This window comes from Apostichopus japonicus, chromosome 3 (assembly GCF_037975245.1).
Source record: "Apostichopus japonicus isolate 1M-3 chromosome 3, ASM3797524v1, whole genome shotgun sequence".
Classification (NCBI taxonomy): domain Eukaryota; kingdom Metazoa; phylum Echinodermata; class Holothuroidea; order Aspidochirotida; family Stichopodidae; genus Apostichopus; species Apostichopus japonicus.
In genome coordinates this window covers 1,921,332-1,937,788 of record NC_092563.1, presented here as the reverse complement: position 1 = coordinate 1,937,788, position 16,457 = coordinate 1,921,332, and the positions used below count along the sequence as shown (strand labels likewise).

The following is a 16,457-nucleotide window of genomic DNA, read 5'->3' as shown; positions in this document are numbered from 1 at the left end:
GAACTATAGGTTAATGTCACTTAACTCTTCGATGACCTCGTTATGTGTGAACATGGACGACAACAACCATTTTTAATGACATAGGGAAAACTTTAGTTTTCATTGAGTTTCCATAAAAAAAATATTTGGAAAAGAGCACAAAAGAAGAATTTTTTGGCTTGAACTGAATTCCAACCACGACTATAGGGATCGCCACTAAACTACAGGTCTGGATGGCTCAGATGGTAGAACGCAGAGTTTGTATTCCTGAGGTCATTGATTCGATTTTTCTTTTTCGTACTTTTCCATTCCCAGTCGCTTTTTGCTGTTGTTTTTTTACCTACTTGTTTTTATGTAGATGTGATAAGGATTTTCTTCCTGTTGATGGAATGCGGACGGTTGTTTTACTTTAGTATGATAGTAATGCAAGAAAATAATAAAAACCTTTACACTAGTCCTAGTGAGTGCCTTTCAAGATAACTTTGTTTCCATTATGATTCCATTATATATATATATATATATATATATATATATATATATATATATATATATATATATATATATATATATATATATGTATATATATATATATATATATATATATATATAATATTCATCCCACAGCTCTATGTTACCTATTAGTATTAGATGTATGTGCTCCATAAATTTCCAATCAGATTGACACAGAGCACCTTGTTATGAGGTAAAGTGGATGAATTCTTTCCAATTAGGGGCTCACATTGTTACACTTAACAATGTGATAGCGTATATATTCGTTCGTTTAAAGAGCCACGGTATATACGTGTTGATTAGCTACATCATTATAACAGACATTTCATGCCGTGAATGTATTATCTCTCCCCGTGAAATGCTATGTTTGTCTGTAAGTCTACGTGCCTGTCCAACATGCCGTTACTTTCTTAATAAACCTGTCAAGAGTAACCTATCGGCGCCTCCACCTCTGTTGACCTCTGTATTAATTTATCTGGGCGCACTTAAGAGAACTACTGTGAACAACAATGTGAACGTTTGTATCCCCCTGTGTCTGTCTTTCACTGCATACCGTTGTCGTCTTAATCATATAACTCAACGTTTAATAAGCGGGTTAGGACGTAAACGTTATAAGAAGGGAGAGGAAATATGGGATAAAGAATAACGTATTCTCATTTCTATAATATATTTAAGGAATCTGAAGACCTCGAAAAAGGGGATTCGCTGACATAATTGGCTCCTTGGTAATGATGGATTAAGTAACTTGTTTTAAGGTTATCCATAATTAAAATATGTTCTTATAATGTCTCATTAATCTGGATTGTGAGGAATTAACCGCAGCATGTGCAACCTCAACAGATGATACGCGAGGAAAATGTCCATCTTCAGAAGATGAATATATATGTAAAAAGAGAAAATTACTGTTGCAGTTGAGGTTTTACAGTTCTGTAAAAGGGCCGAGACCTTTTCACAACAGCTAGCCACTGCAGTTCATAGGGTTTTGTCATATTCACAAACCCACGCGCACACAATTTACAGACAGTGGCTCTTGGAGCACAGTACGCCACATGCATCTACGTGTCCCCTGGAAACTTCACAACATTGAGTGCAAACACAAAACGACGCCCGCACATTTGTTAACAAGTTACCTCGCAGAGGGTTCCATTTATACAACTTGTGTTCATAGAGGCAGCAATGAAGATCAAGTGACCTCTCCAAGGACACAACATCAAGGACTGACAATGGCTCGAACCTGCGATACTTTAGATCACAAGTAAATAAACCCTGATAGCCATTTTGTGTCCACAGCGCCCTCGAAGTCTAACCCTGTTGTAAAACCAAACGCTTAGCTGTTGTATATCATTTTTACTCAGTACTCCACAAAAACGTTTATGTTAGCAAATATTGTTCGATATCTGTTTCTTATCTTGTGTAGTAAACCCTGTAATCTGTCTGTGTTAAATTGCTTCCCTGGTTTTTTTTTTTTTTTTTGCTTTTGAGCGGGTGGTTATTTAGAACTCTACGCCTTGTAGGGACGTTGTCATTCTAATTTCTTCACAGATGTTATCATTTTATATAAATCTGTACAGCTTACTAATTGGGAGAAAAAAAGTTAACGATTGAGCCCCAGGTTTCATTATGTACACGTAAGACTTTCTGTCTGTTTTTTCTATCTCATTTAGCAGATCCTAAGGCAAGCAGGAAGAAAGTAATAAATAAACGAACATGTACGAAAATCGTTGTATAAGTTAAAACAATGCATGAAACAATTTTTTGGGTCAAATCTTAGTATTGAATTAAACATGTAATATAGAATACAGATTACATTGTTAGAAATCCAAGGAAGAATTTCCTAAGGCATATAACGTCTTTTTCTTATCTCTAACTCCAGAACTTCACGGACCTTTAACGTCAATTTACTTTTAGATGAGAACTGAGATGTCGGGATGTGTTCAGTTATTCTATATGGTATATATTGCTGAGTTGTGTAAAATTAAATTCCTCTAAAGTAATTTACATATCATGTAGTCATTTAACGCATTAAGGAGAATGCACGAGGGCAGTCAATAACACGTTAACTGAGTCGGCAATATAAAATTATTCTTTGGAACGTCCCTATACCAACCACTCAATTTTTCGAAGCTTTCTACATCACCGACCAAAAAAGCAACTTGATCTATCTAAAAACGGTCAAAAAATACTGGTTAGTATTAGAATTTCCTAATGAGTCAAAACGTTGATCTGATATCGCAGAAATGATAAGTTATAGGCCTAGAACTTACAAATCTTATAGAAGATAAAATTGTCATTATTTTCGTAACCGCATCATGCACGTATGCAAACATTTACCACTTCCTTCCCGGCGAACAGGACGATAGTGTGGGTGTGTGTGTGCGTGTGTGTGTGTCATATCACTGCAAGATACTTCGAAGGATCAATATCATGGTTTGCGTTTACGCAAAAAGCATACGACTTATGGTTTGATATTTTTCGACATTTCGGCACTGCAGTTTATAGGAGAGTTTTAAGTTACAGATAGAAACAAATAAAATATCCATAATTGTTAGGTTTAATTGTATTACACGTGCATATCCCATAAGGCTTAATTTAATATATTGTTTACTAAACAAACTGTATCCCAAATAAACTTATAATATACTACATGACATATTTACTAACAGTATCAACGAAAACTGGCATAACTTAATTTATTTTCCATTTGCACGAAAACGTAATAATTAAATTATGGCATGTGTGCTTAACTTCGACAGTGTTTCTTTTAGGTTGTGGCTATACAGAATAAGCTATATAGCTACATTATACGTTGCAATGGGCTCCTTTGTGTTGACATCTAAACTGCAAAATATGTTAATCTTATAAACGCAGCAGAAATGTTTGAAAATCGTATAAATATATTTGGTGCTTTTGGCTGATTTCGTTTGGTTAGCACATTGATGTGAATTTATCTGATAATGTAAACTTCATCAAATAAACATAAATTCTACCTCCCGATGATTATTAATGCTCACCAACGTTCTCATCAAGTCTAATAAATTATCATTTTATGTTATTATTATGATTTCGGATTTTAGTATTTATTGACAGTCACCCAAACATAAAAATCGCTATTTATTTCAACATATTTTCATGATTTGCGATATGTGAGAAGCACCGTTGTAATAATTTACGTTTCTCGCTATATCTTGAAAAGTTTTTACAATAATTAGAAAATATATTTAACGTCATATATGAAACGCGAAAACTGGGAAAAAAAACGGGAAGGTGTTTATATATATATATATATATATATATATATATATACATATATAAATATATATTTGTACAAGCAAGTGCAAGCCACGGGAGCACAGCGGGAGGGGGGGGGGGACACGCGCCCTCTTCCAATCCGTTCTCGACACGTTTTCATACACTAAATGCGTCCCTTTCTTTTGTAAAAAAAAACGCCATTTTGTTCTTTAAAGTGAGCACTTCTGTTGAGAACCGAAAATTATGTAATCCAAAATAACCAGAGTTGTTTGATGAAATATTAAAACAGAAACATGTAATTAAAAAATCAATTGTTGAAAAATTAAATAAAAGTGACGTTTGTTGGCAGATTCATTCAGATACTGGGAAATCAACATCGTACAGAAGGCATAGAGTATGACTGCAGTATGAATTCAGAGTATGAATGCACAAATGCACAGAGGATGTCCAGAATGCACATATAATCCATTTTCTTGGAAGTTTTATGATGTTTTTTAGTGGTTAACCTGCTCATATTAAAGTCAGACGGCCCACTGCCACTCGACGTTTGTACCCCTGCCCCACCCCCACCCCCTTCACCCGTCTCCGATTGAGCCCTCTTTCACTTCCTCTGAATATGCAATTTCTTTAGCAGTGCCTACAAGAACTTTACTTGAAGAAACTTTTCTACATATAAGATGATGCCCCCGTTTTCTTCACGCCGACAAAAAGACTGACAATCACACACATATGTTTGATCATATATGTGACACACATTTATTAATCTAATCCATGGACATAGCTATTAACGTTTGAATTTTGAATTGTTAACACACTGCCTGCCCCTCCCCCACCTCCTTCCGGGCCACTGGGAAATATTCAAATAATGTTAATTTTATGCATATTATACACAATCATTAAAAGCTAATAATCTTAAGTTTGCCTGTTTACTATTATAATACATATATCCTGTACATGACGTCTATTTATAGTTACATTAATCTTTGCAACAATTTGCTTTTGCCCTCTCATAATTTGCTGTTTGTTTTGGAAAGATTTATAGGACACCTGTAGATAGACACACGGCATCATATACAGACATAAATTACCATTTCTCTGCTTCAACAGATAGAAGCTATCAAACCAACTGTTTTTTTTTATGACTAATCATAAAACAACACCAAGGGTTATCAAAGAATTCTTATAACATGGATTTGTTAACCGCGGAATTTCCTTTTAAATTAATCGAAGAAAGCTTTCGGATATCCCCTTTAAATTCATAAATCTTATCATCACCTTTTTGCATTAATCTTCGTTCTTATTTTATTTTATTTTATTTTAAAGAGGCTCTTTAGTCAGTATACATCACCCGTTTGGAATTGCTTACATCTATAATCATTAAGGTTTCGAAAAAATATGATTTGCCTCATAAGCTTTAAGGGAGTAAATGTTACATTTTTACTTTCACCATTCAAATGATTAGGATTTCTATTAGATTGCTTTCATTGTCGGAAGTAATGCCTCATCTCTATAGCCATTATTATATATAGTTCTTTATTTTTGTCAAATATATTTTTTCTTATCATTTTAATGGTTTAAGCAGCCAATCAATCACAGGGAGCCTAGAGCTATAGACTTAACATATAAAAATAGTTATGTCATTGGTGAAGAGGAATGATCCATAAATCACATTTATAGGCTTATAATAAATGTCAACAGTGTGCTTACTTCATTCGACGATAACATATTACCGATATAGCGAAACTTTTTCTACTCTATAGAGGGGATATAAAAAACCCAAAATAATACAAAATCCGGTTTTACAAGAAAACCAATTCTTAGAGTAAACTTCAAGGATACGTCATTTGCATAATTGTCAAGTTTCAGTCTAGCCACTTGAACGTTGTTAAAAGCAATCAAGTGTAAAAGAAAATTCAACATTCAAATTCATGAATATGATATCACTTCTTTCTGAGATTTATATAGGCAATACTCGTTGATTTAATTATTTATAAAAGTTCCTTTGTTGTTTGCATATTTCGGTAAGGGCTAAATTATTTGAATATTTTTTCATAACATTGATAATGTTTTACAATGCAGTCTTTATAGGAATTTATTTTGTATATTTCTTTCTTTCTTTTTGCGATACGTACGCCTGAATGAAAACATGTATTTCGGTCAAACACCTCAAGCAACGTAATGAAGAAATCATAAGTAGGCATATCATATTATATATTTAGTTGCATGAACTCGGATATGTAATGTGTAACATGGTCGATGTTATACAATCTACGTCACAGACTGATGGACGAACAAACTAACTAACACACCGACAAATATAGTATTTCAGGTCATAGACAGAAGTAAAAAATGTTTACAGAGATACAGGTATACACAATTAGACCCCACCCCCACCCTCCCCCTCCCCCCTCCATACGGAAACCCATTCCCTGTATATACTCAATTGGGGATAACAATAAAAAGCGTTCCAAAAGTTGAAAGTTCTTCGTGGTGTGGGTACACAAATGGGTCAATTATTAAAAGGCTGCAGCCTTAGTTTTCCTTCAGGTATAATCGGAAAGGAATTGATGAATTGAGCGTCTGTCTATAAGACGGTCGAGTTTAATTCTCGCCACTTGTAAACAGTGTGCCTCAAAACTGCCGCAGGATCGTCCTAAATTATCAAATCTCTTCAAAAGCTCGTGAATAATTTCATTACATTAGAAACGAGCCATGTAGCAATCTAAAGAATTTACTTGACAACTGAGAAATGTAGGTCTTGTTACCTGCAACGATGTATATGTGTGTACACATTATGTATATATATAGGATTTAATAGTAATCCACAATCGATATAATGTGTTTTAATTGATTCTACACCATCACAGTCATGATGATACTGTGTAAACACTCGATTTCAATCGATAAAGAAATAAAGATATAAAAGCACTTCTCTTCTAGAGTTTCTCCATTAAATCTATTGAATAATAACACTATATACAAGTACTGATACCGTTCACAATCATCTTGAGTTCCAGCTGTCGATATTTAACAGTTCGTGCCGATGTAAACATTAACATTCTTATTTGATTCAAAGTGAGCCAGAAAAGAAACTCCTTCAAACGTATATATTCACTCATATATATACTAGTTATACAGAAGCCGGTTTGCTGTTTAAAGCTGTAAGAGGTTTCAAGGAGGCAGATCAGTAAATTGCACCCTGCTCTTAGCTATCAGTGTTCTTTCTGTGAGGATCGTACTATACAGAGGTCGACGAGGACGATGATGTAACTAAATAATAGGTATTGCACTATATCAAAAGTTCAAACAAGTCTCTCTCAAAAAGCTATAGACAAGGTGAAGCAAACTCAATTGTAATCGCTAACATATGTGATAGGCATGGTTTATGATGTACACCTCCCTGCCACCCCTCCACCCGCCCGCATCATTTCCATTGCATTCTACCCCCCGCCCCCTCCTGCCTCTTCCACCATCTTCAAACAGCGAGGATACACATTCTTTTCCAGTTTCGGAAATTTCATGGATTTGATGTTACTTCAACGTATAAAATGCACGTGCAGAGCAACCTTCGTTGACCCTATAGCATCTGAGTACATTACGTCATTGATATATCATTGTATGTTACGTCTGTACGTTAAGGAGCTGACCGGTCGCAAGAAAAAAACGTGTGAGGAGGCCTTGGACCCCGATACAAGACTGCAATCCTTCATCTTAAATTGTAATGTATTCTCTAGTATATAAGGTCCTATTGGATACACTGATCCTCCTGTAAAAGACGTTCATGGTCATTTTGTTCCAGCCATGATTTCCCTCTTGCCACCTGTATATATACATTAATCTAAACACGACCATTTTCTATGAGAGTAGTAGTTAATATTCTTAACCGGTATTACTGGGTTTCTTTCACTGGCGTAGAGACGTCGATATAACCAGATCCATTATAGTGAAAATGAGAACCTATCATTATTAATCTCACGTTCAAATTTAACCAAGACCCCCTCCGCATTCCCATTAACTGACCACGGGTCCGCCCTTCACCAACCCCCCCCCCCTCCACACCCCCTCTATTTAGTCAGGTCTGCGTTGCTTGGAGAATCTATCATCTTTCAGCATAATGTCACATAACCCGAAGGAAAAGTCAGAAAAATTATACTACACGAAGTTGCATCTACAGGTTGTATAGTGGTGCTGAGATGGGTACACACGGCGTATACACTACAGTGTGTACAATATCCTACACACACCGTCTATAGAAACTTTTCGGCAACGGTTTTCAGAGCTTGGTAGTCCAATAACCGCGCATGGGCAGTGAATTAATTGTACGAATCCCACCAAAAATCACGATATCTGGCCAAGAACAGTTTTGGATTCTGACAAAGTGTGATATAGAGGACTATCCCATCGGGACATTTTGATTAGTTATATGTTTTTTTATTTTAGAAGAAACGTTTGACAAACTTTCATGTTTTACTGCAGCCTCTGGGCTTTAATTTAGTTAACTTAGGAAGTAAGTTCAACAGGTCATTTTTACCGGATTTTTTTCCCCCTGTATTTAATTTACAGTATCAAATTAAATAATTTAAATGCCATAAGGAAAGAAACAATTTTAAAGATATTGATTATGAGCACGTAAAGAATATTTACCTTTACATATTTCTTTTTATTTTGGTCAATTTTTTAACCTTTTCCCTTATTTTGGTCCCTTATCATGCCTGATCAGTGTACAGAGAGAGGACAATGAAAACAAAATGGCCTCATTCTGGAGCCATTGCTTTACAAAATCGTTTCAAGAAAGTAAGAAAAAAGGCCGACCAAATAACCCACGATATAATGAAAATTGATTGATTTGTTACAAATGTAGACATAAAACAGGTTGAAGAAAGCTCTTAGCACTTGGAATGGTAAAATCTATCGTTGAAATAAAATCATGTCGGGGTCAAAAATCTACAAGAAAAACCTCTACTCAGCAATACATGTAGAGCCCTAAATACGAACCGCCTAGAATTATACATTTGATACTGTTATACTGCAGTAACAAACATGTAATATGTAGCATGTAACAAATACTATTTTTTACTTAACCGTAAAAGTTAATTGAAAATATGTTATTATAATAGATGAATTAGTTAGGAAAATATATGTGTGTGTATTTCATCAAAAACTAACATCTCTCTTTTACCAACTTAATTATTACTTCTTCCTTATTCTTTCGCCCTTTTTACCCCCTTTTTACAGTTTTCATTATACGTCATTGATAAAAGAAACCAAACACGTTTATTTCCACCTGTTGGATTGCCGTTGCTGAGTAAGCCATCTAGTCGAAGAAAACGTCTTTCTAGGCAAATGAAATTGTATATTTTCACAAAAATAAATTGAGGATGTTTAAGGTATCAACGGTCAGGTTGAAGAGTTATTGAACTCATTCACGTCTCAAAGTGTTTGTAAGTTAATAGTCCTAACGGACAATAAAAGATACACACAGACACACAGACACATTAGTTATCGATTGTTCCATGCACCGTTACTATGCAAAACAGTTTAAAAGGGGTAAAATATTACCGACATATTAAATTATCCCAACCCGTTTCTAATACTAGCTTTCTCTCTTTATTTCTGTTTTACTCTCTAATTAATATGAATGTATGTATAGTAAACGCAAGGCTCTTCGCGGCGAGAGCCGAGCACTTGTTGCATCAATTCGTGCGAACTTTTTCCTTGTTCGTACAGGAGAGCAGAATGTTGATTGTTAAGACTTGGAATACAATACCAAAAATATGAAACTGTTAGAGAATTGCCTCAATTTTTAAAAGAATGACAACCAAATTATGCAAAAACATTATTAATGTTATATCCCTCATAACTCTATTTGATCTCATAAATGGCATGCATATTATTTATCTAATTAGCACCTGATTTATTATACAACAATCAACAAGGAATTGAAATGATGAAATGAATGTAAAGCAATTGTGAAAAAAAAATGTAAAAAAAAAAAGGTAAATTTTTCTTTTGTTTCTTTTGGTTGGGTGCGTCCTACTCTGTTAAACCATTTTTTAGGTTTAATTGGAGACTTCATTTCACACCTGACTTAAATACATTGTATATATGTTCTGTTTATTGGAATATAAGCGGATGTTCATTCATACTTAGTAAAGATTCCTAAATCCTATTGGTCCATTCAGGTCAGCTGACCGTGGTTAATCCTGTGAGTAACGCACGGTAAAATTACGGGGCATCACTTTAATAAATCTTTGGTTATATGTAACCAAAAATGTTTTGTTTTATGATTTTTCCCCCACACAAATGGTAGTGTATGAATGAACGGGGTTAATCAACGGTCTAGCGTGCGTTACTCACATGATTAATGCACTCCGGGTGTTAATGCTATCGCTGGATGCACTCGGGCTCCGCCCTCGTGCATCGCTTGCATTATCCCCCGATCGTGCATTAATCATGTGAGTAACGCACGCTAGACCGTTGATTAACCCCTTCTTCACGCTCTAAATTAGATAGAAAACTTCAATCTAAACATTGATGTGATTGACATTGTACACGTCGAAAATCTCTCTGACGTCGCTGGAGATGAAGCTGTCGTGAACCAGCCATGAATATGAAAACGCATTCGTGTTTAGAAGCTTCTATATACATTTATGCGTAAAAATGTTAACAAAATGTACCCCGTTATATCACAAGCAATAGTGAGAGAGGAAAACTCCCTACAGACAGACAACTTGCTCAAGTTTCATTGCGGTAAACTAGAGACTTCAGAACAGAGGGTGTAAAAACTCCTCTGTTGAGGGTAGCTCGGAAACGGTATGACACTTGTTCGTCCAACAAAGCTGTCAATGTTGAACTTTGAAACTTGCAGGCTGTTTATAATGATCTAGACTTTGTGATTATGTCAAAGTCTAGATCATTATAAACAACCTGCAGGTTTGATAGTTCAACATTGACAGCCTTGTTGGACGAACAAGTGTCATACCCTTTCCAAGCTACCCTCAATAGCTATCCAAGCTACCCTCTTTATAATAATCTAGACTTTGACATAATCACAAAGTCTTTGTCTTTACTGTATTTTCTAACTCCGCTTAGAAAGCATCTCGTATTGACGGTATGAGCTGTAAGGAATATAATGTTTTCATCAGATGACGGATAGGAACTGTTAATACTGCCATTACGAGTGCTTTGAAGCATTGTATGAGAGGACAGTATACTGTGGTATTACCATAGCAAACCCACCGTATATGGTTAGCTAGTGTAGATCTACACGTGGGCAATAAATCAAAGTATGAACAGGATATTCGGGCAGGAGATATGGTTACATTAATCATTGGACATTTATGTTCCTTTTGGCCACCCAAAACATCCATCTCTTTTCATGTTATGATAGTATCACATTTATTAACAATAATTCCAGGCATCTCCTTTCATATTCAATATAACAGTATACTTCTATTCTATCTTATTGACCTTTCTTACTCGAGACTTTTAAACCTACGTCAACTCGCTCTCGTATACAGGAAACAAGCTTTGCGGGGTTTTTCCATTTATAATGCATACTTGATATTTAGGGCTTTTGGTTGTTTAATGTCTATTATTATGTTATTAAATGTACATGCAATGCGGGTAAACAACTCTAGCTAATGGATCTGGGAAACAAAAAATTCCCGTTTGGGAAATTATGGAGTTATATAGTTCTAATTTCTCTGCCTAATTTATATTGTCTTGCATCTTAAAAAAAAAATAGTCAGCAACATCTGCATCGATATAGGACTTGCATATGTAATGAAAAACATCACATAGTAAAGAATACAAATCTATCCTTTGGTTAGGACGGATTTTGAAAGAAGTAATAACAAGTTAATAGGACACTTTTTATCCCACATTATTATAGCAAGCTAACTAGGGGAAAGGTATTCTTCGTAAGGCATCAATCAACAGTTTATCATATTCCATTTGTTGTATTTAGTTGTTTTTTACGTTTCAAATTATGCACCTTAGCATTGTCATCACCATCGCCTTCGCCATCACCACGGTCATCGCCACCACCATCAACATTACCATCACCACATCAACATCACCATCACCATCACCATCACCACCACCATCACCATCACCATCACCATCACCATCACCATCACCATCACCATCACCACATCAACATCACACCATCACCATCACCATCACCACATCAACATCACACCATCACCATCACCACATCAACATCACACCATCACCATCGCCATCGCCATCACCATCGCCTATAACCATCAATATTACTATCATCGTCATCGAAATCGTCGCCATCATTTCATCATTACCACCATCACCATATTATCGCCATCACAATCACCATCGTCATCGCCATCATCACCACCATTACCATCGTCACCGCCACCACTATCACCATTATCTTCATCATCATCACCATCACCATACTAATACCATCGCCATCACCATCACCAATACCATCACCACATAGTTTACGACCAGTTATTATCAGGCTTTTGGTTTGCAGAATTTATTTTGCCTTACTTTAAATACTAGTAACTTGACACCAAGCCAAGAAGAGGGAAAAACCAGACCCAAAAGATGTGCCTAGCTGCCCTGAAATAGTCCGTTTTATAGTTACAGGTTCCTTTCTAAAGTGTTAGCTTTTAGAAACTGTTGAAAAGAAGGAACTTACTCCCAGCATTCGGTCTGATTCGCTGATCATACGGACCTAATAGACGCAGTAAAATGGTACTTGCTTCGCCCAAGTTGTTTTGCATAATTGGAGTTTCGTAACTATGGTAGTCAACCGACATCTGGGCACTGAAAAGGAAATAAAAGGCGAAAGTTTATTAAAATTACTGTTAACCTGTGACGTAAAACATAATTATATGTTTGACTGCAAATCAGAGGCGAGGGTTTGAAAGGGGGGGGGGGTACAATCTAAAGGGAGAGGGTACAAGTTTCGAGTATATATAGGACATATGACTTTGATTCGACGGGGCAGACCGAAAAAATCATTCCGGAAAGCCCCATCAAAATGGATCCTGTTCGTTCTTGTTTTTTTGTTGTATAATTGGGACTTTTTTAGTTCTAATATTATTTCTTTTTTTTTTGGGCAATAATTTTCGCAAGAAATAATTTTTTTTTGAAATAAAAAAAGAACACTAAATTGTTAGAAAGATGGAACCTTTTAGGGACTTTGAGGCACCCTTATACCCTTTTTCTCCTCTCTCCCTTTCTTTAGTACGTATTCACATTTTGAATGTTATTTTCACAATGTAGTACAAAATATATCGAAATTTTAAGTTTTATAATTAATAGGGTAATTAGGTAAATAAGATGAAATCAAAGTTGTGAGCACACCCCCACCCCCCCCCCCCTACAACAGAAGTAATGTATGTAAGAGTAGAAGAGCAAACATAGTTCAAACTATGCGGTATATGTTGTGTATTCAGCATGTATAACTATATGTATATGTTATATATATACACTATATGTAATGTTATCCCGCGACCCTGTCCAATCTAAAAAAAAACGACGGAAAAGTGAATCGTTAAAGAAGTTCACTTTGTTAATAATTTAAAGTATACACATCAAAGTTAAAATACAAAATTGACAATACAAATAAAATATACACTGTACCCTCTGAGTTATAATTGAATTTCCCCTTGTGTACCCAGGCAATATGTCAATTTATTGTGCGACTTAAAGAAGAAAAGAGCGCTCACCTATATACGTAAACTTCGGAGAAATGAAAAAAAAAAAAAAATAAGGGGTAATGAGACCAAAATGAGATTACTCTTAACTAATTGGAAATGTTCTTAGAGAGTTTGAAATTCCCGACATCTGTACAGATGTATATACTTGGTTATTTTTTTAAGGATAGATAATTAACGGTCGATATACTCTGAGACAATTAGAAGTTTCTTTATTATGGAATTTATAAGAGAGGCTATACATGAGGGGTTAACAGTGGCGGCGCCAGGATTTTCAGAGTGTATTGGTCAGGGTTGAGGGTGGGGGTATATGAGGAGGGCAAGCAAATTGCTTTGGTAAACATTTTGAAGTGCCAAAACGCAACTGCATGTCGTGCACATCACTGGCGAATTTAGGGGCAGAGGGCTTCAGTTTCGTTTTAAGGGAACCGCCTGTGGAGATAGGAGGGGGAGGTGGGGGAGGGGGGAGGAGTGAGCAACAGGCGGGACAAGCGTCATGATTGAGAGAACATCTTTATAAATAATGATTGAAATAAATTGAATGAATAGCAAGTTATTAAATGTGTACATATAATATTCAAAAATCCTTACAGAAGATCCTATTCGATCTTCTAGTCTTAATTTCCATGTTATTATTTCAAAATAAAACAAAACTGTTAGCAAATTGCTTATCCACTAAAGAGCCTGTGTAAGAGAATGTGTAGCATTTCAGCCTCTGAAAAAGATCCTGCTAGGATCGAAACTTCAGGCCCTATTACTTTTTACACGTTATTATTTTATTAATTATATTAATTAATTAATTTTTATTTTGTAATGTGAACTCAACATATAATCGTTAATATTTCGCAAAATTACCGTTTGTTTGTTGATAAACAGAAGACTTCCCTTCACATTGTAATATTTATGAACAAAACAAATAAATGAAATGAAAGGACATATTTAATCCCGTAGTCAAAAATCCAGTGAAAGAAGATTTTTATCTATTTTATTCTGTTTGACGGTAAAGTTCAAACCACGACATCGTTTACTATCAAGAATAGCGGTTACACTTTACTTATACGTTGTTCTTTAACGTTCAAGATGCGATGTGTTTTTTTACAGACCTACTTTGGAAATGTCCCTCTAAGAATGGATTTGTTTGTTACAAAACGAAATCTCCAACGTTTACTAGGTATTCCCCCCCCCCCCCCCCCATCGCCCACCCCTCCGTTCTATCTCTCTTAATATATGTTTCTTCCTCCACTCCTTATTAGAATTTAGTTATGCTTAATTTAGATTTCTAGTTTTTCAATATGTCATTTAAGGGGCTCAATTAAATCAGAATTTTCACTTGACAGGCGAATCAGTAACACACTGGCATGTAAGCAAACAAACTCAACTTATATTGAAAGAAGAAGTAGAGGGAACAAAGAACAGAGAACGATTACGAGAAGAAGAAGAAGAAGAAGCATATATTCTCAAAAAGTGACGAATTTCTCCCTCGGCTAGAATTAAGTCACATTTGCATCAGAGAAGGCTGTGATGTTGATCAGTATACTGGTTAATTCCTTCCTAACCTATCTTTGATAAAACACTGTTACATCTGTACAGCATCATCAAAGATATAGAAAGTTTGAAATTAAGGGGGGGGGTGGGGTGGGGGTGGGAGTGGTGTGTGGTATGTGGATGAGGAACGAACAAAGAGAGTACATTAAAAGACAATGCCTTAAGGGGGAAGGAGGAAACCAAGATTCTTTTTTCCCTCTTTTTTTTGTGGTTGATTTCTCTAATGACATGCGTGTCTTTAGGGCTACCATAGAGATTTACGTCTAAAACAAATGGTTCGCGATGACTTCAGTATAAAATCAGGTTGCATTTAACCCTCGCCAAGGATGAGTAGCAAAGACTTAATATCAATTGAAGTATTTGACAGGTTAAGAGAGTGAGAAACCTTTGAGAGATTAAAACACCTTTATACCGGTACGCAGGGGCGTAGCGAGCGGGGGGGGGGGGTGTGGGGGGGGGGTGTCACACCCCCCCCCCAATAATTTGGTCGCTGTCGGCAAATTTTGGGTCTGTCGGCAAAAGGAGAAAAGGTGAAGAGAGCGGAAGGGGAAGAAAGAAGGAAAGCTGAATAGAGAAAAGGAGAACGGGAGCTTCTTCCGTGCCAAATTTGACTTAAAATATGCACCAGATTGCATCTAAGGACGTTTCAAAACTACAAATTTTCCAAAGGGGAGGGGGACACCCCCTCCCCTTAGACCCCTCCCCCATTGCAGTCACCACTTCCAGATCCGTCGGCAAATCAAATTTGATTTAAAATATACACCATATTGCATCTAAGGAAGTTTCAAAACTAAAAATATACCCCTCCCCCATTTCAGTCACCACTTCAGTGCATACTGTCCAGTCATATTGTTGTTTCTTATCGGCATTTTGAAATAATTGGGCTGTATGCGGCATTCATTTTAAAATAGATGTTGCGTCTTACCTTTGGTGGTATTTTTGTTGTTGTTAGAATAATGAACAGAGACAATTTGAAATAACTGACGCAGTTTGAAATCCAAATTTGAAAATTTAAACAATATATAACAAAATACATTTTGAATACTGGTGGTAGGGCATTTTGAAACAAGAAGCGCGTTTGGAAATAAACTTTGTATTGCGTTCATAGCTGATTGACGGTCTTTATTACATGAAAAAGAGACCGCCCCCACCCGGCCCTACCACCCCTTAGCCTATACCTCTTTTTCCCCATTCCTCAGACTACACGACTCAACTTGTTTTTGGAAAGAAACATTTAAAGCACCACGTCATAGTGTATATACAGTTGCAGTAAACATGTACAAATTTACACGTTCCTGTATAAAATTGACTTAATCGGTCGATCTTAATTAACTACCAAGCCGGTTAATGTTAAAAGATTAAATGCTTTAATTGGATCATCATGCGGACACTTGCATTCATTGGGGGTACTACTGATTTGGAGGCAAATACATTGTTATCCCTTCATTTTGCACATATAAACCT

The 16,457-nt window shown here is 36.0% G+C and overlaps 1 protein-coding gene across 1 annotated transcript in view; it reads right to left on the bottom strand.

Annotated features, from left to right (window-relative positions):
- LOC139959556 (glycine receptor subunit alpha-4-like) overlaps positions 1-16,457 on the bottom strand; it is a 118,818-nt gene that overhangs the window by 53,393 nt on the left and 48,968 nt on the right. The window contains exon 2 of the mRNA XM_071957274.1: positions 12,425-12,552. Coding sequence (XP_071813375.1) covers positions 12,425-12,552 — 128 coding nt within the window. The remainder of the gene's footprint in view (positions 1-12,424; positions 12,553-16,457) is intronic.